Raw genomic sequence first — 23694 nt, 5'->3', positions numbered from 1 at the left:
GAGAATTGACAAATGGGACCTAATGAAACTCCAAAGTTTCTGCAAGGCAAAAGACACCGTCAATAAGACAAAGAGACCACCAACAGATTGGGAAAGGATCTTTACCTATCCTAAATCAGATAGGGGACTAATATCCAACATATATAAAGAACTCAAGAAGGTGGACTTCAGAAAATCAAACAACCCCATTAAAAAATGGGGCTCAGAACTGAACAAAGAATTCTCACCTGAGGAATACCGAATAGCAGAGAAGCACCTGAAAAAATGTTCAACATCCTTAATCATCAGGGAAATGCAAATCAAAACAACCCTGAGATTCCACCTCACACCAGTCAGAATGTCTAAGATCAAAAATTCAGGTGACAGCAGATGCTGGCGAGGATGTGGAGAAAGAGGAACACTCCTCCATTGTTGGTGGGATTGCAGGCTTGTACAACCACTCTGGAAATCAGTCTGGCGGTTCCTCAGAAAACTGGACATAGTACTACCGGAGGATCCAGCAATTCCTCTCCTGGGCATATCCAGAAGATGCCCCAACTGGTAAGAAGGACACATGCTCCACTATGTTCATAGCAGCCTTATTTATAATAGCCAGAAGCTGGAAAGAACCCAGATGCCCCTCAACAGAGGAATGGATACAGAAAATGTGGTACATCTACACAATGGAGTACTACTCAGCTATTAAAAAGAATGAATTTATGAAATTCCTAGCCAAATGGATGGACCTGGAGGGCATCATCCTGAGTGAGGTAACACATTCACAAAGGAACTCACACAATATGTACTCACTGATAAGTGGATATTAGCCCAGAACCTAGGATACCCAAGATATAAGATACAATTTCCTAAACACATGAAACTCAAGAAAAATGAAGACTGAAGTGTGGACACTATGCCCCTCCTTAGAAGTGGGAACAAAACACCCTTGGAAGGAGTTACAGAGACAAAGTTTGGAGCTGAGATGAAAGGATGGACCATGTAGAGACTGCCTTATCCAGGGATCCACCCCATAATCAGCATCCAAACGCTGACACCATTGCATACACTAGCAAGATTTTATCGAAAGGACCCAGATGTAGCTGTCTCTTGTGAGACTATGCCGGGGCCTAGCAAACACAGAAGTGGATGCCCACAGTCAGCTAATAGATGGATTACAGGGCTCCCAATGGAGGAGCTAGAGAAAGTACCCAAGGAGCTAAAGGGATCTGCAACCCTATAGGTGGATCAACATTATGAACTAACCAGTACCCCGGAGCTCTTGACTCTAGCTGCATATGTATCAAAAGATGGCCTAGTCGGCCATCACTGGAAAGAGAGGCCCATTGGATACACAAACTTTATATGCCCCAGAACAGGGGAACGCCAGGGCCAAAAAGGGGGAGTGGGCGGGTAGGGGAGTGGGGGTGGGTGGGTATGGGGGACTTTTGGTATAGCATTGGAAATGTAAATGAGCTAAATACCTAATAAAAAATGGAAAGAAAAAAAATGGGGCTTAGAGCTGAACAAAGAATTCTCACCTGAGGAATACCGAATGTCAGAGAAGCACCTGAAAAAATGTTCAACATCCTTAATCATCCGGGAAATGCAAATCAAAACAACCCTGAGATTCCACCTCACACCAGTCAGAATGGCTAAGATCAATAATTCAGGTGACAGCAGATGCTGGCAAGGATGTGGAGAAAGAGGAAACAGACCCACAAAAGAGATGAATGGCTCAGCAAATGAGAACATCAATACATCTCTGTCTTTCTCGCATTCTCTAGCCTAGGCAATAGTGGTTAAGAGAGCATTGTTCTCATTGCAGTTGGTTTTGGCCTGTTGTTTCATGATTCAGTAACAATTTCTGAATTCAAAATCTTCACATCCTCTGGACCACCCTGTGCAATATAGTTCACTTGTAGAATATCTTATGTTTGACCATGCAGAGTGGTACAGATGAATAATAACACCCACCCAAAGTTCTGTTTTCTTGTTGTTTTCAAAGTATTTCTTTAAGTAGGAATGTATTGTTTAACCATTGAAATATATCTTGATTTTTTATTATATACAACTTTGAGGGAGATTTTTCAGTAAGTAATGTAAAGTACCTACTATAGTTAACTATAGTAGATTTTCAAATTCTGAGGCTCAACTAATAACAAATGTTAAGCTGAGAATGTGGTATCATAGGAGCCACTGCTTGTATGCCAACACAGACCTCTAGTAAAGTCCACAGAATTCAAACCTTGGACTTTTTTTTTTAGTAAAAGAAAAGTAGTAAAGTGCATACAAAATAAATTATTATAGTTATATATTACATTATTTAATATATACTATATTTTAAATAAACTTGTGAGACATGTAAAAGTTAATTTAATTAATTTATATTTAGTAAAATATAATAATCATGTATTCAGTAGGTGTCTAAGGCTGGCTTCTGTCTTTTTTAACATCACTACTCTTTGTAGCTACAACTGTTATATTCATATCTTTATTTCCTTTACTATTTCAGAAATAAATGGCATAAGTATTTGGAATTAAGGTGGATTTTCAACTTAATTGGACTGAGAAGCACCTGAGAGATTAATAAGCATCTTAGTGTTTCTGTTATAGTATTTCCAGAAAGGATTAACTAAGAAAGGAAAATTTGCTGTGGCACTTTCCTGCAGTCAGGGAATGGGTAGAATAAAAAGGAAGAAGGATAGCTAACACATTCATCTTATCTCAGTGCTCCCTGATTTTAGTGGGTTACACAGTTCTAATCTGGCTTCACTCCACAATGTATTGAAACCTCTGAACACGCACGGCAAACAAAACCTCCCCTTTCTTTATGTCAGATGTTCATCATAGCTGGAAGGAAAGCAAAGAGTGCCAGCTCCTTAACAGCTCAAGCTATACTTCACTTTTTCATTAGTTCTATTGCATTTCTAGTGCAATAAGCCTAAGATGGACAAGGTGGTGGTGGCACACGCCTTTAATCACAGCACTCAGGAGGCTGGCGGATTTCTGAGTTCAAGGCCAGCCTGGTCTACAAAGTGAGTTCCAGAACAGCCAGGGCTACACAGAGAAACCTGTCTCGAAAAAAAAATAAAACAAACAAAAAGAAGAAGAAGAAGAAGAAGAAGAAGAAGAAGAAGAAGAAGAAGAAGAAGAAGAAGAAGAAGAAGAAGAAGAAGAAGAAGAAGAAAAAGCCTAAGATGGAATGTTTCCAAATTGTTTTCAAATCCTGAAAATTTTGAAATTATTATCCTATTGTAAGAAGAAATATTCATTTAGAAAGTAATCAAGTTATCCCTGTGTGAACGAACATACATGCATACACACACACACCCACACACACCATAAAAATTGAGTGTTAAGGACTTTTAAACACAATATCAAAAAATACATGTTTCCATCAAAGTTAGATTAATTTATAAGACTCAATGATATCTTATGTGACCAAAATAAATGAAAGCCTTCAACGTAAAAATGGTTTCAAAAGTGCAAATGTGTTTTATAATTCCATCAGAATAGGCTTATATTGTGTTCAGCAGTGGTTTAGTTTGGTTCAGCAGTGATTTAGTTTGGTCCTTGGCTTGCAGAAAGAAACTGCCATAGACAGTTGCTCTCAATGATGAAGAACTTCACCTTTATGCAAAAGGGAAACTAAAGTCATAGGTCTTCACACCACAGAGTTTAAGATTATTCCCATGAATAATTGTATATACATGTATTTCAGCCTTCAGCCTCAATTTAACTAAACAAAAGATGACACACAAAGTAAAGCAATAACACACACACACACACACAGAGGGAGAGACAGACAGAGAGACAGAGACAGACAGAGAGACAGAGATTGACTGACAGAGACAGACACAGAAGAACAAAGATACTGGCAGAGACAGAGAAACAAATGAAGAGACAGAAAGACAGACAGATAGAAACAAGTAGAAACAAAGAGTAAGGGGCTCACAGATATATAGAGACAGAATATAGACAGATAGAAACACACACACACACCCCACACATAAAGTCACCAGACCCTCCATCTTCGAGTTTTGTCTTAAATTTCCTGGACAAAACTCTGTCTCACTGAACCTCTGCCATCCCTTTTTGCTTGTCTTGTAAGCCATATGCAACCCTGGGTGTGATATATTTCACCCTGTTGATAGCCCAGTAGGAGAAATACTGTCAGTTCTATTTTCCATTCACAGGAGTCATTACTTAGTCAATACCATGATCTCCTTTTTAGACTCCATCCATAAAACTATTATTCCTATTTCTCGCTGAGAGCAGAAGGACTTTACTAACATCATCCTGTGCAGCCTGCCCTCCCTGCCTATGTCCCACCGTGGACCTCTCTTTGGCTGCCTCCTCACTTAAACCTAACTATTGTGTAAACTGTCAGAGAGTTGCATTCAGTTTATTGTTATCACAAGAGGATCTGGATATCTCATTAACTCACATTAACAGCTGAGAAGAATTTGGTTTTATCCCATTGAATAGACAGGTCCCTGGGGTGTTTGCATTTTAATGGAGGACAATTGCTACATAACTCACCAGAATGGAGTAGTTCTAAGCAGAATTTCAACCATCACTGATATGAGTAGAAGAAATATTTAGGATGAAATATTTGTCCCTAAACTGTAATAGTTGAGGTGACAACTTTCCATATATATGTATGTCCTATATGAATAGAAACCAGTGCTTATGTTTGTATACCATAAAATCAAAACTAAATGCAGAAATCTAAGCTGTGCAACAGTTGAATCATCAACTTCTTTTTTGTTAATTAATCATTTCATTTTTTTTACATCTAAAATGATACCCCCCCCCTTCCGGGTGATGCCTACACATATACACTCACACCACATCTGCCCTCCCTCCCTTCCTCTTTGCCTCAATGAGGATGCTCCTCCACCTACCCATTCACTCCTGCCCCACAATTCTAGCATTCCCCTACACTGGAGCATCAAACCTCCACAGAACCAAGGGCCTCCCCTCCCATTAATGTCAGGCAAGTCCATCCTCGGCTATATATGTATCTGGAGGCATAGAGCCTTCTCTGTACACTCCTGTGTTGGTGGTCTAGTCCCTAGGAGCCCTGGGTGGTCTGCCAGTGGACATTATTCTTCCTATGGTGTTGCAATCCCCCTCTGCTCCTTTAGTCCTTCCCTAGCTCCCACACTGTGATCCCTGAGCTCAGTCTGATGACTGGCTCTAAGCATCCTCATCTGTTTTGGTTAGTGCTGGCAGAAACTTCCAGGGAACAGCCACACCAGGTTCCTGTCAACAAGGTTGGCAACAGCAATAATATCTGGGTTTATTGTCTGCAGACAAGAAGGATCCCCAGGTGGGGAGGTCCCTGGATGGCCATTCCTTCAGACTCTGCTCTATTTTTTTGTCCCTGTCTTTCTTTTGGACAAGAACATTTATGGGTTAAAAACTTGGAGATGGATGGGCAGCCCAATCCCTCAGCTGGGGGCCATGCCTATATACTAAAGGTGGTCTCTACATTTCCTTAACACAACACCAATAGCTCATACTATAAGATCAATGATTGTCAAATGGGACCTCATAAAATTGAAAAGCTTCTATAAGGCAAAGGATACTGTCAATAGGAGAAAACAGTAACCCAGAATTGAGAAAAGATCTTTACCAACCCTACATCTGATAGAGGGCTAATATCCAAAATATCCAAAGAACTCAATAATCAAATAAAAAAAGGAGGGGGGTACAGGACTAAACAGAGAATTCTTAACTGAGGAATCTCAAATGGCTAAGAAATGCTCAAATCCTTAAAATCCTCAAATGACCCTTAAATTCCACTTCACACCAATCAGAATGACTAAGATCAGAAAACACAGGTGACGGCAGATGCTAATGAGGATGTGGAGAAATAGGAATAGTCCTCCATTGCTGACAGGACTGCAAGTTGGGAAAACAACTTTGGAAAACAATCTGTCAGATCCAGAGAAAATTGAAAATAGTTCTACCTGAAGACCCAGCCATATCACAAATAGCCTTGAATAATGTTCTTCCTGTAGATTTAAGTTTCTACCACACTTCTGTTTTGACATGCTACACATGGATAGATGTGAATACCGATATTCAAGCTGCATATTGATGCACTAATATTATTCATGAACTAAATTTTGGAAGGTGACAGGGGGAAGCAAAGAAAAGAACAGTACCTTTGCCTTTCCCATCAATGGTAGTTTCTTCACTTTTCTTTTTGACTTCTTTTTCTGCAGATAAAATAAGAAGATTATAAGCCTCTAACTAATTCATTCTTATATGTTTCAGAGAACAAATGACTACCATTATAGTGACCAGTTTACTTTGCCAAGAAAACTGTAAGTCTAAGCCAAAATCCTAAATAAGTGGGTTCTGTACTAGAACCTTCTAAACACACCGAAAGCTTAGGATTCCTGTCTATCTATAAAGGGATTTAATTTGATAAGGAAAACAAGTCTTTAACAAAGGTAGAGATATTAAATGCAGAACAAATGCTGTACAATTACTGAATAAACTCAAATATATTAAAAGTAATGAATTAAGTGTTCCTTCTGGTTTGGGTCACAGATATATATTTGGAATTTTGAAATTTCTGAACACATCTTGGTAATAATAGATTAATATGAATCAACAAGTGTCAAGAGAGGAATAAGAATAAGAATGGTATAGCAAACTATTCCATGTACTCTTCTCACAGTATAAAATAATTTGACATCTTGACAGTTTTAATAAAATTGAATAAACTAAATAATAATCTTTATTAGTCACATGTACACCTACACTCCACATACCTACTCCCTACTCTTTCTCACTTTCTCTCTGTCTATGTATATATGTATGTATGTATACTGCAAAATGCAGAATATCACAGTAGTATTTTAACAGATGTTAAGATGCCAGATGACTTGTCACAGCCTTGAAATTTCATGTTTCTGAGGCATGAGACTCATGATCAGCCTGAGCTAAACAGACAAATTTCAATTTTTAAATGAATACAGAAATAAAGGATTTTACATGTTTCCTTCAAATCCAATTTGGAACATTTAAAAATATTGAGTATTTTGACTAACAGTGACAATCAAACAAATGAATCCCTTTCTAGAAAACAGTTGCTTTCCCAGCAACACTATCAATTAGGACTGTTTGATTTAGGTGTTAGATAGATTTTCTAATCCTTACCTTTCTTTTTTGTATCAGAAGTATCTTTCTTCTCCATTTTCTTCTTCTCTTCTTTTTCTTTTTCTCTTTCTTTTTCTTTCCCTTTTTCTTTTTCTTTTTCTTTTTCTGGAGAAGAAATTGCAAATATGCCCATTATGGAAAGACAGGAAGGATGAAGCCGGTTGACAGAAAGGATTACTGCTGAGTGGGTTCTGTCCTAGGCAACCTTGTGGTTAATACCACCTTTTCCCCATTTAAAGAATGACAGTAACCCTCTCAAAGATGGATAGTGCTATCAGGAACTTTGTACATTGTCTTGCTCAGTTCTGGGTAAATTTCTTACAAACAATATTAAAAGTATACTAAATAGTCTACTTTGTATGACTATTTTATTACAAATAATGAGTTAGCCCAGAAGTTGTCAGCCTATGGGTCATAACCCCTTTGAAGTACTGAATGACCCTTTCACAGGGGTCACCTAAGACCATCAGAAAAAAAATGTAGAGATTTACATTATAATTCATAATAGTAGCAAATACGGTTATGAAGTCATAACAAAAATAATTCTATGGTTGGTGGTTACCACAACATGAGCAACTGCTATAAAAGGTCACAGCACTAGCAAGGTTAAGAACTACTGTGCTCCACCATTCTATTTTGAGTTAATTTTTTTTCTTTTTTATCTCTGGCTCTTGTCAACAGATATTTGGACCTGGTGACATTCATGTGGCAGTGTGGCAGGAATGTTACCTTCAATACCCTTTCTGAACAGTTTTATAAAGTAGAGTTCTTGGGTACACCAAGGTTGTAGTATGTCTGAATGCTATGCAAAATCATGTATGGTTCCATGAAGTTTCCTGGACGATTCCTCTTTCAGATATCTGAGCATGCCATGGTATGACTAGAGCCAAGAAAGATAGTCAAGTGCTGCCTAGCTATAAGCTTGGACTCCATGGGCATTTTTTTCTGGTAAGTCTAGTCATTTAGAATAATAATAACAAGTGCTTATATCTAATAGCTTAATAGAAAAGTCAGTGATTTTTGACCTGAAGCAGTAATATGAACTTTTATTGTTAGAAACTTTTATCTTCAATTCATAGAAATTTTTATTCTATATTTGAAATACCATTTCTCTGCCATTTGTCACTTTCCCAGACTAATGCCCTCTAAGTCTTTCATTTGCTAGAACTATTGTGAGATTTTTTTTTACCATGCTGAGAATATCCAATGTGAAATTCTAATGTGAATGCTTAAGTTGTCTACTAAGAACTGAATCTAATTAAATACAGGAATTAATTCATCCCCTTAGGTATAGAGCTTTTTTACGTACAAGATCAAATCTAACACTTTCTTTTTGTGCTAGAAGCATAATTTATAAACAGCCCCTTTCTACTACTCCCTGAGAAAATCTAGCACTGTAAGGAGACACTTTCTCACTTTGTCTAAATGTGTCTGCAGCTTGCTCAGTCTGAAGGAGAAAGTCCAGAAAGTAAATTTTTATCATTCCAGAGTCAGAGGTAAGACTGCTGAAATTCACTTTGTTCTTTTCTACAAGGTTTAGGCCTAAGCAAAATATATTTTAAAAATTAAATAAAGATATTTTAGAGTATTAATATATTCAGTTAGTTTACTGGGAGAAATTATATGTAATGGCATTTTCCATCTTTCTAAGTAAACAAAAATGCCAGGTCATTGAAAATGCTAAACACCATCATTTGGTATCATGAATCAGAAAGGCCCGAACTACATATGAGTACTTGCAAATATTTCTAGGACCATACTTATAATGCCACAGTTGCTATATAATTATGTTAGTAGCTGGATCAAAGTTTTCTACTGGAGAGGAATAAATATTTCATCGGAAAATCTGTGCCAATTATTTAATGGCACATTGAACTTCACAGTTAAAATAAATACTTGAGGCTGTGAGATGTAAGTCCTTCTTTTCAAGTTTTTAAAAGAGAATATTCTTGTACAATGAATCCCATGCTTTGACTTAATATAGCTGGGGTTTTATAATGGCAATACAGTATTCTTGAAAATTTCACATTGAATTAATGTTTCCATTATACACTCTGCATGTGATTATAGCCATAAGCAGTGAGAATCAGGAATAAGCGTAGAGGTCCACAAAAAAGTAGGTATAAACAATGTACTTTACTAATAATGTTTTTATGAATTAGAACTTTAAGCTGTCATTATGGGACTTACCGTATTCATAGAGAATTTTACTTAAAACATCAGCCTTTAAAGATTTTGTGTTTTTCCAGCAATGTTCTCTGTGTTCTGTAGGTGATCAGTACCAACGAAATTAAATTTCTCATTTATAAATGACATAGGAATTTAATTATGCATTACTCAGGCATATAAATAACCTATGTTTCTTTTATGAAAACTCTCCTTATTTGGAAACTTTCTCCCTTAATGTTCAACAATTCTCTTCTCAAGTGACTGTGCATTCACTTAGACATTTCAGCAGCCTTGTCTGCTAATGTGCTTGCTGTTTTGTTTGCAACACTTGGAGAAGGGTTATAGCCTTTAATGATATTGGATTCAGTCAGTTAGCAATTAAACACGTGTGAAGCAGCTGGACTTATCAGCACATTGTCCTTCTCTGACAAAATTGTACAAAGCCCAAAAATGATGGCTTTTTCATGAAGGAATCTTGGCTAAAACCTAAAGCTCTGACCCAAGAAAAATGTTATTAGCTTCTGCATAAAATAATATCAATGAAAGAAAAATGAGAAGTCTTAATTTTTACTTCCTAAGTCCTTACTCTGTGCTTTTCTCTTCCCTTTAAATGTTTATATGACTTCTCAAAACCAGAAAGCACACAACAGTTAATTATAGTTGTAAGGCTTTCTAAAACTCTGTTTCCAACAAAACTAAGAAACAAATGCAAGTAGGTCTAATTGGGCCTTTTGTTTTGTTGTCTCCAAGTCTTCGTACTATGGAGCTTATCCTAACTCTACATAGCAGAGGAATACTTTTCATTTCTATGGGGCCAGTGTTGGTGTATTTTTGTTGCCAGTTAAATCAGGTCCCAGTTGTTCCATGACACCACATTCCAGCATTCCACTTCACTGACACATTGTTTCTTTGGGGTGGTAGAAATTGGCCTGCAACCCATCACATTTCATGACTTTGGAAAATAGAGTAAAAATGAGATGAGGCCAATTATATGATCATTATTAAACCTTCCCATTGTTATCTATAGAGTGTAGGATAAGAAACAATGCATGTGCATCCTTAGTATAAATTTTGTTCCTGATCTTTTCTATGTGGGCAATGTTAAACATCTGCTTTGACATACTAAATTAGGCAGCTAACAAGCTGTACCAATTTAATTTTTACTTATTTTTTTCTGTGAGGTATAGAGATAATTAGACTAAAGTGTCTGGAACAAAGTAGTTATTAAAAGTACAATAAAATAGTAACCAGCATTTACTACATTTGGCAAATAATAAAAATGTGAGTACATATTATCTTTAGTATTTTTTTAGGTGTGAGTTCTACTGATTTCCATAAGTGCAAATTATTTATCTCTTTGCATCCAAGGAACATGTGTCTAGAATAAGTTTTCTTGCAAAACTTCAAGAAAAAGTGTGTACATGTAGAGGCAGATCTGCTTACAACACAGCTGTGTTACAATGAAGAAAAAATTTCTGGATGTTGCTTGGTTATGGTTTGTTAGCTACCATTTATATAGAGAGGAACTGAAATTTAAAGTGTCAAAACAGATGTCCAACATCACAAACCAGATAAGGTCAAGAACAGAATTCAGTCCAAGGACTCTGATAATTTCTTACCCCATACTGTGTAGATAACAAAAAAAGGAAATGTCAATAATTGCTCATTCTCTGATGCAACTGTTGAGGAATGGTAGCCCTTCCATCTTCAACCATAAGTTTTAGGGAGATGGCTGGAATGTATTTAAATGTACCACTATTTCATTCCTTAATCTAAACGGAATTCATATGATCTTTCACTTAGTAACCACTTTTATTGGGAATAGATTATTTCAAAAATCTTTAGAGTTGTAAATAGCCATAATATAGTGTCTATACTTCACAAAGTTTTAAAATAAGAGAAAGATCCATTTTATGTGCTTAAGATGTACATGTATAAAATGTTAGACAGTGAAGTTGATTAGAAATAATTGAAAAAAAAACCATAGTATCCTAGTTTGTGTTAATATTACTGTGATAAAACCACATGTAAATACAACTTGGGAGAGGGAAGTGTTTATTTATCTTACAAGTTATAATCCAGCATTGAGAAAATACACGGTAGGAACTTAAGTATGGACTACTGGGAAACTGCTTCTTAATTTGCTTCCAAGTTCATGTTCATCTGTTTTAGTTTTACAAAACCCAGGCCCACCTGCCTAGAGATTGTACCACTCACACTGTGTTGGGTTCTTTTATATCAATCAGTAACCAAAAAAAAAAAAAAAAAAAGTCTCACAGACATTCCTATAGCCATTTCACTAGGCAATTCTTTAAAGATAACTCTTCCAACATGCACCAATTTGACCTCCAAACTGGAGTATGGCACTTCTTTTAGCAGATTAGGGAATCAGAAGGTGGAAGAAAGTATTGTTTTGTTTTTATTAAGGTTAGACATGGGTAAATCATTCATAATAGGCAATATTAAGAAATCTATAGAAAAACTTTGGTTATCTTCACAAAACGGAACATTCCTGCCAAGACACTGAAACAGGAGCATACTAGATATGTAGAAAACAGCGAAAGAGTGAAGGCAGGGAGAGTGAAATACTCAGGGCAAGAGCTCTACTGTAGCACATTTGGTGAAATAGCATGGCTTAGTCTAAGAATTTTTCTTCTCACAGTAACATAGACTACGATAGTACAATAAGCTAATAAGTTCTTTGCTGCTTGGTGGTGTCAAATGCTCCACTGGATTATGTGATGAAATGATAGGGAAACCTTAGGAGAAAAATCGGTAAAAAGGTTCTTTTGTTGTTGTTCACCAATAAATTTTCCTCTCAATTTTATGTGGGGCTTTTCAATGAAGGAAATGTTATGCAACATAATGAAAGCCATTACTTTGCAATGTAATTTTTACTGTGACACCAAGGGTCTTTCTGTTGAGGGCTTCGCTTCTCTTCCATAACGAGGCTGGCTTTTTAGAACTCTAGTCCATTATTTTGCCTTCACTTTTCTTTAGTGGTGGCTGAGTTATCCAGGGAAATCAGTTCTCATTATTAGCTATTAACAATTAACTACCAAGCTGTAATTCCTTAACAGTTTCCAGTGACTACTCAGAGACTTTTAGCTACACAATTTAGTCACTGAAATCAACAAAACTTTAGTCTATGCTAAGCCAGCTGCAAGGACCAGGAATTTTTTAAAAGCTTTGACTCCTGATGTGAGAATCAAATTGAGAAGAGAAAGTTCACTGTGACATTAAGGCCTTTGAGAGAAAAGGTCAGAGGCTCAGCCCAGGAAGACTGAGTAAAAAAAGAAAACATTATCCTGAGGCTGGGTGCTTTGTGGAGCCTTGCCATCGCCTGAATATTTCAAGCCTTACAGTTCACACCTCTGCAGAACTGAAGATGTGCCGTGATGTATTGTGTGTTCAAGCTACAAGCAGGGAGCTCTAATTCTCATGGACTACATACCCAATTTTGTTCATGATATCATGACATGTTTCTTCTTTGAGCCTCCAAAGTATTGAATAAAGGAGTCTCAATTAATTACCTGTCTTATGATTAAGGAAAAGTAAAAATGTTGTAGTTTTGATTAGAATCAAGATAACCCCGAGATGACATGAAACTCCATTAAGGGAAAAAAGTAGATGATCTTGTGTACATTAGCATATACTTGGGCTCAAGAAAGCTTTCACGGGTTTCAAAATGTATTTAAATGAAAGAGTACAGATATGAATCTAAGGATGAGCATCAACTGCCTTTTGTGCCTTGTAATATGGAAAGTAAAATTTTTCATTGCCCTTGCACACTTGCAGAGGCAAAGGGTTGAGAAAAAGTGTTATCTTATACTTCCTTTGTTATCTAACTTGTATTTTTGTTCTATCTCAATGAAAAATCGTTGACATAATAAAAAATTTGTTTTCTTTTTTATTAGATATTTTCTTCATTTACATTTCAAATGCTAACCCCAAAGCCCCCTCTACCCTCCCCCCACCCTGATCTCCAACCCACCCACTCCCACTTTCCCTGTACTGGGGCATATGATCTTCGCAAGTCCAAGGGCCTCTCCTTGCATTGATGGCCAAATAGGCCATCCTCTGCTACATATGCAACTAGAGACACAACTCTGGGGGATACTGGTTAGTTCATATTGTTGTTCCTCCTATAGGGTTGCAGACCCCTTTAGCTCCTTGGGTACTTTCTCTAGCACCTTCATTAGGGGCCCTGTGTTCCATCCAATAGATGACTATGAGAATCCACTTCTGTATTTTCCAGGCACTGGCATAGCCTCACAAGGGAGAGCTATATCAGGGTCCTGTCAGCGAAATCTTTCTGGCATATCCAATAGTGTCTGGATTTGAGAACAAAACCAAAGTTTCTGGCTGCTTGTAAAAGAAAATTGTTTTTCATAACTGAAAATTTAATACAAGAAGAATTCAAGGGGAAGAATAATTTCAAATAGTTTAGTTCACAAAATATCATTAAAAACGTAATTTTTAAAATAAAAAGATATTTCCTAAACATTTTAAAATTATAGAGAGCTTTTAAATAACTGATTGTAATAATATTGGATGTGTTGTAATTATAAAAATGAAAGTTTCCACATTTGTTTGTTTGTTTGTTTGTAGACAATTATGAGTCAATAAAAGAAACTGGGTATGGAAAGTGACGCCCTAAATTTTACACTCCCCTTATGGGTTTTAAATATAAAAAGGAAAATGCTCAATTAAAATTTGTTTGATTTGTTCCAAAACACATAGCTGCCAGTAGAACTGCATATATTTTATCAAGCAACACTATAATGTCTGTTAGTTCCTTTTTTATTTGCTTCATAATGCTGTTATTCTGAGATTCTCTTTTTAAACAGTTTAGGTTTTATGCAGAATCATTACTTCCACAAGATGTGTTGTAAACATTGATGCTGTTTTGTTCTTTTGTTAGAAAATGAAAAATAAACACAACATACTTTCCTAACAGTGTTTCATTTTCACCATCATGTCACCTAAATGAGATTACTTTTTCTGAATTTCCTTATATGTTCTTCTACATTTTCCTGTACTTGCATGTGGACTGTGAATGTCCTTCATTGTGTTTGAAATCTTAAGAACACCAAGATGCATTAAAATTTTCAGTTTTTCCTTCTCATCACTAATGTGTTGCTTTTAAGGGTTAAAGTTGGTTATAACTAAAAGTAAAAATTCACAGATATTGTCAGTTTTATCAATAGAACCCTGAAAACTTTGGATTTGATTTATTCAAATATATTAGAGATTCAATAGTTATTTCCAATACAATAGAATTGACTGTAGAATTACCAAACAGTACCAGTAGGTTGGTCATATTTATAAGACTAGTTTGTAATTGAAGCCTTTCAATTTTTAAAAAATTCACATAATGGATATTACTTCTTAAAGTCGAGAATTGAAAGCCTATTGTAAGAACTCAAATTTTCATGTTATAGTATGTCTTAGTATGTCAAGTTCAACTCCATTTTACTTATAAGCTACATAACCTTCAACATCTCATATAATGTAAGTATGCTTGAGTAGGATTATAAATTTATATCTTTACCCTCTGGACATAAGATTTGTTCGAGTAGTGTCAAACATTCCCCCTTAGCTGAAATGCCCTGTATTTTTCACTGTGTAAACAGCTCCAAGCTTCTTTATTCTATTTTCCCAGAACAGAAATAATTTCAAAGGTAGTGCCACTTTTCTCCTTGATCATCAAGGAAAAATAAAATCATCTACCACCTGTTTACATAATAGAAAAAAGCATTTATATTAAACTAATACAAATAGCAAACACATGCCTTATCTTTTATTGTATATGCCAATAAGGACATTAAAAAATCGATATCTTTCCTCATAAGTTTTATGAGTAAAATTTGTTAGACCAAAAGTTTGAAATCTGAATTCTACAGAAATAAATGCCTAGAAAATTATATTCATTTTTTTAATAAAAACTATCTGTCCTATGGGAGTTTTTTTGTTTTGTTTTGTTTTTATTTTGTTTGTTTTCTATGACCAAACACTAACCAAAATTGATTTAAGGAGAAAATAATTTATTACTTCCTATAGCTTTCAGGTCACAGTTTATCCTCATGTAAGTCAGGTTGGGAACTGAACTCAGGAACCTAGAGTCTAGACCTCAAGAAGAGAACATGGGAGAAATGCTGCTTACTAGCTTATTCATTCTCAGCTTGTTTTCTTATATGTCCCAGGACTCCATGTACTAACCGCAGGCTGAAACTGCAAACATAAATTATTAGTCAAAGACATTTCACACAGGTATGTCTGTAGGCCCATCTGAAGGTTTACTTGTCAGATGATAAGATTCATTCTCTTTGGTAGTACTCAGTAGCCCACAGATTGCTTCATAGTGAAAGGGAGAGGTGAGGTGCAATAAACAATAAAAGTTTCAGGATGGAACAGACTTTCAATATAATTTAGTTTAAAATCATCACTATCCCCATAGTAGACACTGAGAAGTTAATATAACAAACCAGTGTTAAATTTGGACCTTCAGTTCACTCCTTTCTGTGCCCTCAAGTATATGTGGGAGAGGCAAACTTCGAGTCAAGTGTAGGTTACATCATCTCCTAGTAAGGACTTGTGTTTTGTGTTTGTTCTATCCATTTCTGCAGCACTTGTAACTATTGTAACTTTTCTTCCTTCACAAAATTTTATCCTTAACTTTTTCTTTGAGTTTTATTTTTCCCTTTCTTTTTCTGTATCTTCGTTTCACTTAGTATTATGATGTTGGATATGCACACAAGGCTCTGTGTATATTAGGCAAATATCTTTCTGAGTACTATTCATAGCCTTCCTCAGATTTCAGCCTTCTGATGATGCTCACAATGGTTAGTCAGATGTATTATTTTAGCAAAGCTAAGAGCCAATCTATTGCTTTCTATGATGGTAATGTTGAATTAGTAAACTGGGAAAAGTGATTCATCTTCTTTTTTTTTTTCATTTTTTTATTAGGTATTTAGCTCATTTACATTTCCAATGCTATACCAAAAGTCCCCCATACCCACCCACCCCACTCCCCTACCCACCCACTCCCCCTTTTTGGCCCTGGCGTTCCCCTGTACTGGGGCATATAAAGTTTGCAAGTCCAATGGGCCTCTCTTTCCAGTGATGGCCGACTAGGCTATCTCTTGATACATATGCAGCTAGAGAAAAGAGCTCCAGGGTACTGGTTAGTTCATATTGTTGTTCCACCTATAGGGTTGCAGTTCCCTTTAGTTCCTTGGGTGCTTTCTCTAGTTCCTCCATTGGGAGCCCTGTGGTCCATTCAATAGCTGACTGTGAGCATCCACTTCTGTGTTTGCTAGGCCCTGGCATAGTCTCACAAGAGACAGCTATATCTGGGTCCTTTCAGCAAAATCCTGCCAGTGTATGCAATGGTGTCAGCGCCCGGAAGCCGATCACGGGATGGATCCCCGGACATGGCAATCACCAGATGGTCCATCCCTTCGTCACCCTCCAAACCCTGTCTCTGCAACTCCCTCCATGGGTGTTCTGCTTCCCATTCCAAGAAGGGGCAAAGTGTCCACTCTTTGGTCTTCGTTCTCTTGAGTTTAATGTTTTTAGCAAATTATATCTTATATCTTGGGTATCCTAAGTTTCTGGGCTAATATCCACTTATCAGTGAGTACATATTGTGAGAGTTCCTTTGTGATTGGGTTACCTCACTCAGGACGATGCCCTCCAGGTCCATCCATTTGGCTAGGAATTTTATAAATTCATTCTTTTTAATAGCTGAGTAGTACTCCATTGTGTAAATGTACCACATTTTCTGTATCCATTCCTCTGTTGAGGGGCATCTGGGTTCTTTCCGGCTTCCTACTATTATAAATAAGGCTGCTATGAACATAGTAGAGCATGTGTCCTTCTTACCGGTTGGGGCATCTTCTGGATATATGCCCAGAAGAGGTATTGCTGGATCTTCCGGTAGTACTATGTCCAATTTTCTGAGGAACCGCCAGACTGATTTCCAGAGTGGTTGTACAAGCTTGCAATCCCACCAACAATGGAGGAGTGTTCCTCTTTCTCCACATCCTCGCCAACATCTGCTGTTACCTGAATTTTTGAATTTAGCCATTCTCACTGGTGTGAGGTGGAATCTCAGGGTTGTTTTGATTTGCATTTCCCTGATGATTAAGGATTTTGAACATTTTTTCAGGTGCTTCTCTGCCATTCAGTATTCCTCGGGTGAGAAATCTTTGTTCAGTTCTGAGCCCCATTTTTAATGGGGTTATTTGATTTTATGGAGTCTACCTTCTTGAGTTCTTTATATATATTGGATATTAGTCCCCTGTCTGATTTGGGATAGGTAAAGATCCTTTCCCAATCTGTTGGTGGTCTTTTTGTCTTATTGACGGTGTCTTTTGCCTTGCAGAAGCTTTGCAATTTTATGAGGTCCCATTTATCGATTCTTGATCTTACAGCACAAGCCATTGCTGTTCTATTCAGGAATTTTTCCCCTGTACCCATATCTTCGAGGCTTTCCCCTACTTTCTTCTCTATAAGTTTCAGTGTCTCTGGTTTTATTTGGAGTTCCTCAATCCACTTAGATGTGACCTTAGTACAAGGAGATAGTACTGGATCATTTTCGCAATCTTCTACATGATAACAGCCAGTTGTGCCAGCACCATTTGTTGAAAATGCTGTCCTTTTTCCACTGGATGGTTTTAGCTCCCTTGTCAAAGATCAAGTGACCATAGGTGTGTGGGTTCATTTCGGGGTCTTCAATTCTGTTCCATTGGTCTACTTGTCTGTCACTATACCAGTACCATGTAGTTTTTATCACAAATGCTCTGTAGTACAGCTTTAGGTCAGGCATGGTGATTCCACCAGAGGTTCTTTTATCCTTGAGAAGAGCTTTTGCTATCCTAGGTTTTTTGTTATTCCAGATGAATCTGCCGATTGCCCTTTCTAATTCGTTGAAGAATTGAGTTGGAATTTTGATAGGGATTGCATTGAATCTGTAGATTGCTTTTGGCAAGATAGCCATTTTTACTATATTGATCCTGCCTATCCATGAGGATGGGAGATTTTTCCATCTTCTGAGATCTTCTTTAATTTCTTTCTTCAGAGACTTGAAGTTCTTGTCATACAGATCTTTCACTTCCTTAGTTAGAGTCATGCCTAGGTATTTTATATTATTTGTGGCTATTGAGAAGGGTGTTGTTTCCCTAATTTCTTTCTCAGCCTGTTTGTCCTTTGTGTAGAGAAAGGCCATTGACTTGTTTGAGTTAATTTTATATCCAGCTACTTCACTGAAGCTGTTTATCAGGCTTAGGAGTTCTCTGGTGGAATTTTTAGGGTCACGTATATATACTATCATATCATCTGCAAAAAGTGATATTTTGACTTCTTCCTTTCCAATTTGTATCCCCTTGATCTCCTTTTGTGGTCTAATTGCTCTGGCTAGGACTTCAAGTACAATGTTGAATAGGTATGGAGAGAGTGGACAGCCTTGTCTAGTCCCTGATTTTAGTGGGATTGCTTCAGGCTTCTCACCATTTACTTTGATGCTGGCTACTGGTTTGCTGTAGATTGCTTTTATCATGTTTAGTTATGGGCCTTGAATTCCTGATCTTTCCAAGACTTTTATCATGAATGGGTGTTGCATTTTGTCAAATGCTTTCTCAGTATCTAACGAGATGATCATGTGGTTTTTGTCTTTGAGTTTGTTTATATAATGGATTACGTTGATGGATTTCCGTATATTGAATCATCCCTGCATCCCTGGGATGAAACCTACTTGGTCAGGATGCAAAACAGGTCTCAACAGATTCAAAAATATTGAAATTGTCCCATGCATCTTATCAGATCACCATGCACTAAGGCTGATCTTCAATAACAAAATAAATAATAGAAAGCCAACATTCACTTGGAAACTGAACAACACTCTTCTCAATGATACCTTGGTCAAGGAAGGAATAAAGAAAGAAATTAAGAACTTCTTAGAGCTCAATGAAAATGAAGCCACTTCATACCCAAACTTATGGGACACAATGAAAGCATTTCTCAGAGGAAAACTCATAGCTCTGAGTGCCTCCAAAAAGAAACTAGAGAGAGCATACATTAGCAGCTTGACAACACACCTAAAAACTCTAGAACAAAAGGAAGCAAATTCACCCAAGAGGAGTAGATGGCAGGAAATAATCAAACTCAGGGGCGAAATCAACCAAGTGGAAACAAGAAGAACTATTCAGAAAATCAACCAATTGAGGACCTGGTTCTTTGAGAAAATCAACAAGATAGACAATCCCTTAGCCAGACTCACTAGAGGGCACAGGGAAAGCATTCTAATTAACAAAATCAGAAATGAAAAGGGAGACATAACAACAGATCCTGAAGAAATCCAAAACACCATCAGATCCTTCTACAAAAGGCTATACTCAACAAAACTGGAGAACCTGGATGAAATGGAGAAGTTTCTAGACAGATACCAGGTACCAAAGCTGAATCAAGATCAGGTTAATGATCTAAACAGCCCGCTATCCCCCAAAGAAATAGAAGCAGTCATTAATAGTCTCCCAACCAAAAAAAGCCCAGGACCAGATGGGTTTAGTGCAGAGTTCTATCAGACCATCAAAGAAGATCTAATCCCAGTTCTTCACAAACTATTCCACAAAATAGAAACAGAAGGTACTCTACCCAACTCATTCTATGAAGCCACAATTACTCTGATACCTAAACCACAAAATGACCCCACAAAGATAGAGAACTTCAGACCAATATCCCTTATGAATATTGATGCAAAAATTCTCAATAAAGTTCTTGCTAACTGAATCCAAGAACACATCAAAACAATTATCCATCCTGACCAAGTAGGTTTCATCCCAGTGATTCATCTTCATAATGTGGATGAGATGGGTCTCTGCTTGTTCAATGAAAGTCTTGAAAAAAACATTTAAAGTCTCTTGAAGTAGGAATTTTATTGAAACACTCTTGTAGATTCAATGTTTAACATCAAGTTTCCCTGTATACCTAATCTGCCTAGAAGTGTTGTACACTTAGAACTTGCAATCACTCACAATTTCAAGAAGTAATGTCTTAAAATTAATCAGTGTCTCAATAAATATATAGCTAGGTTGATGGTAGATGACTGATAGATTAAATCGATAGATAGGTAGATAGATAGGTAGATAGATAGATAGATAGATAGACAGACAGACATATAGACAGACAGACATATAGATAGACAGACATATAGATAGACAGATGTTAGATTTAGTGCTATATAGATACATTTTCAATAGGATTCTTGGTTCTGCTTCTCTGGAGAATACCATGAAATCAACACTTTTCTTCATGTTTCCTTCCTAGGGTATACTCTGTTTACTCATAAGACTTATACCTGTGATTGACCTACTTTGAAGGTTCATGTGCAATTAAACTTTATATGATTTTTTGGAGATAATTCATTCCATGATGTTATTTGAAATACATGCTTGTCTAGAAAAATACATAGAGAATATCTGAAGTAAGTCATTAACTTCTATTATTTTTTTAATACATAGGGTTTGCGAAGAGGCAGAACAACAATGCTGTGCTCTCTAAAAGTATGTTGTCATGATCACATTGATCAGCCAATTCTGCCATAGCATTCTTCCAAGAAATGTGCTGAGTAAACTCCACTATCTGTACCATCTCTCTTTTTGCACACTCCTATAGTATATCATTTTCCAAAAGCTCCACTTCCTGCCCAACATAAAGAAAAGACTTCCTGTACTCTCCATGTCCAGACTCCACAGTGGCTCTTATATGTATGATGACAACCAATGCCCAAGTCCTCTGGATACAGGTAGTTCAGGACTCTTGCCAAGATATCAATTGATCCTAGAAATGACTGGTGGTACACACCTTTAATAACAGTTCTCTGGGATTAGAGGTAAGTGGATCTCTATGAGTGTAGGTCAGGCTGGTCTACCTTGTGAATTTCAAGACAACCTGGGTGATGCAAAGAAAACTTGTCTCAATAAAACAGAGGAAGTGATGTAGAAAGACCTTGTCTCCAAAAATCAAAGGGAGAAAGAGAGAGAAAGATATATAGAGAGACAGAGAGACATACCAAGAGAAACACAGGAGCAAAAAGAGTTCATATAAGAAAAGAGGGAGAGAAATAACTGGGCATTTATTCCTTTGCTTGTTCTCTTGTTTATTGAGATTATTACATTCATCGTTTGCCATGTTGATGGTCGTGTTCTCTTACTGAAGATAATAACATGCAGTTGTTCAAATTTCACAACTATTTTCTTATTTTTTTCACATCTATTTTTTATTTTATTTTATTTTATTTTATTTTATTTTATTTTATTTGGTTTTTAGAGACAGGGTTTCTCTGTAAAGAAGGCTGTCCTAGAACTCACTTTGTAGACCAGGCTGGCCTCGAACTCAGAAATCCACCTGCCTCTGCTTCCCAAGTGCTGGGATTAAAGGTGTGCACCACCACACCCGGCTCACATCTATTTTCTTGTCACACATTTTTCTGGTATTGTAAATACTTATATTCCACTGATTCTCTAGGCTAAAAGTTGAGAGAGAGAGAGAGAGAGATCGGGTGGGTAGAAATGCCAAAACAGTCTCCAAGTACCACTTAAGTCCAGTTTCCAAAGTTCGTAAGTGAAGATATGAAAGTCATAACATATTACTTGCTCTGTCAAGATCTTGCAAGTGATTAAAACTAGAACTGAGATGATGTTGTGTAACTTTCGTCTTCTCTCTATTATTTTTGGATCTACATACAAGTTACAGAGGTTATACTATTTTTATAGTGATAATATCAAAATTAATACTAATTTTATATCAAGACATAATGTAGATGTTTAATAGTTATCATTCTTGCTGTAGTTACTATCAAACTATATACTTTTAAAGAGATACACAAAAGTAAATCAAGTATAGTTTAATTCCTTCCTTCAACACTTATTCCACAATGTAGATGCCCTGGTAATTACACATTAAATGCCCATTATTTGTGTAATGTTATCTTTCCATTCTTCAGTTATCAATGATAAAAAAAAGAGGTTTCATAGAGCTGTGTTGAGTTAAACAAAAGAAGTAAATAACTCCAGTATAATTTAATAAAAAAATGAATGAGATTGTATCTTGTAATTTTGCTTATGCAAGGATGTTAGGAAACAGAGTTTCTATCATTGTTACTGGCTGGAGAATTGCAGAATAACTTTGTCTGAAGTTATCCTGCTTATTTACTATAGATTCTGTTAAAATGGAGAAAGGCTGAAACTTCTAGAGAAATAGTTTTCCTTGGAGAAGAGACTAATAGGAATGTTCAACAACATTTGAGAGTAAGAAATTTCTCAAGCTAAGATATAACACCACCTGAGATATAATATTACAAAATTTATTCTGAGTGGGAAAAGAGTTTTTCTGGATTGACTTTTATATTTTGTGAATAACTACAGTGATCGTTTGAATCTATAGGCTTCTCTGCTCCTGTGTGGACAACACTTAAGTTATTTTAAAAGAGTATAAAAATCAATATCATATTTTAGGTCCATTTTAAAATTATTTCTTGTTAAGCAATGTCAAGAATTAAATATAAAATGACTACAGTCACCAAAATGATTTAATTCATTAGTAGGTAAATTCATTTTAAATCTATTGTAACAAATATTTCCAATACCAATATATTATAAAGAACAAAAGAAAACACATAATTAGAAGTATAATTGGTTCCCTTTGCATTTAAAGATTCAAAATTTAAAAAATAGGTGTACAAAATATAAACCATAGAGAACAATGTAATCCTAGGAAGTCAATATACAACTTCAAGACACTAAAGTAGTGTCCTAAGACATGAGCTACAATAACTCTCCAGATAACAAGCACCTGCTACAAGAAACATACTGTCAAGTGCTATGAGATTACAAAAATGTATTTTTAGTAGTAGTAGTAGTAGTAGTAGTAGTAGTAGTAGTAGTAGTAGTAGTAAAAAGAGCTTTACAGATGTGTGGAGTTTCACCCACAAGGTTCCAAGCTTTTAGGTTTCTTTGATATAAAGTTCTAAGTTGTTTCCTTGAAACTCCTTGAACAAATGTAATGATCTACTATCTCTATAAAATGTACTACTTTAAAAAGATTAAAATATTAACAAGTTTACACTTCCACCATTAACCCATATTCTACAAAGCAAACTGTATACTTCAGGACTATATGCCAGTTTTCCTCTTTCACATAAAGCCATTTTCTTGCAATTTATACTTCAGGAAGTTACAGATCAGGATTGGTCTAAACAGTTTCAATAAAAAGAGCCTGATTGGGCTGGAGAGATGACTCAGCAGTTAAGGGCACTGACTGCTCTTCTGTGGATCTGAGTTCGATTCCAAGCAACTACGTGGTGGC

General features: G+C 36.4%; 1 protein-coding gene and 1 long non-coding RNA gene across 2 annotated transcripts in view; one reads left to right on the top strand and one right to left on the bottom strand.

The window, feature by feature from the left end:
• Trdn (triadin) overlaps positions 1-23694 on the bottom strand; it is a 393227-nt gene that overhangs the window by 212414 nt on the left and 157119 nt on the right. Inside the window, exons 11-12 of the mRNA NM_029726.2 lie at positions 7159-7221; positions 6156-6209 (exon numbers count right to left, since the gene is read on the bottom strand). Of these exons, the coding sequence (NP_084002.2) occupies positions 6156-6209; positions 7159-7221 (117 nt within the window). The remainder of the gene's footprint in view (positions 1-6155; positions 6210-7158; positions 7222-23694) is intronic.
• D830005E20Rik (RIKEN cDNA D830005E20 gene) overlaps positions 7939-23694 on the top strand; it is a 34013-nt gene continuing 18257 nt past the window's right edge. The window contains exon 1 of the long non-coding RNA NR_040657.1: positions 7939-8106. This is a non-coding gene — a long non-coding RNA (RIKEN cDNA D830005E20 gene). The remainder of the gene's footprint in view (positions 8107-23694) is intronic.

This window comes from Mus musculus, chromosome 10, assembly GCF_000001635.26.
Source record: "Mus musculus strain C57BL/6J chromosome 10, GRCm38.p6 C57BL/6J".
Taxonomy (NCBI): Eukaryota; Metazoa; Chordata; class Mammalia; order Rodentia; family Muridae; genus Mus; species Mus musculus.
This window is presented reverse-complemented; position numbering and strand designations above follow the sequence as displayed.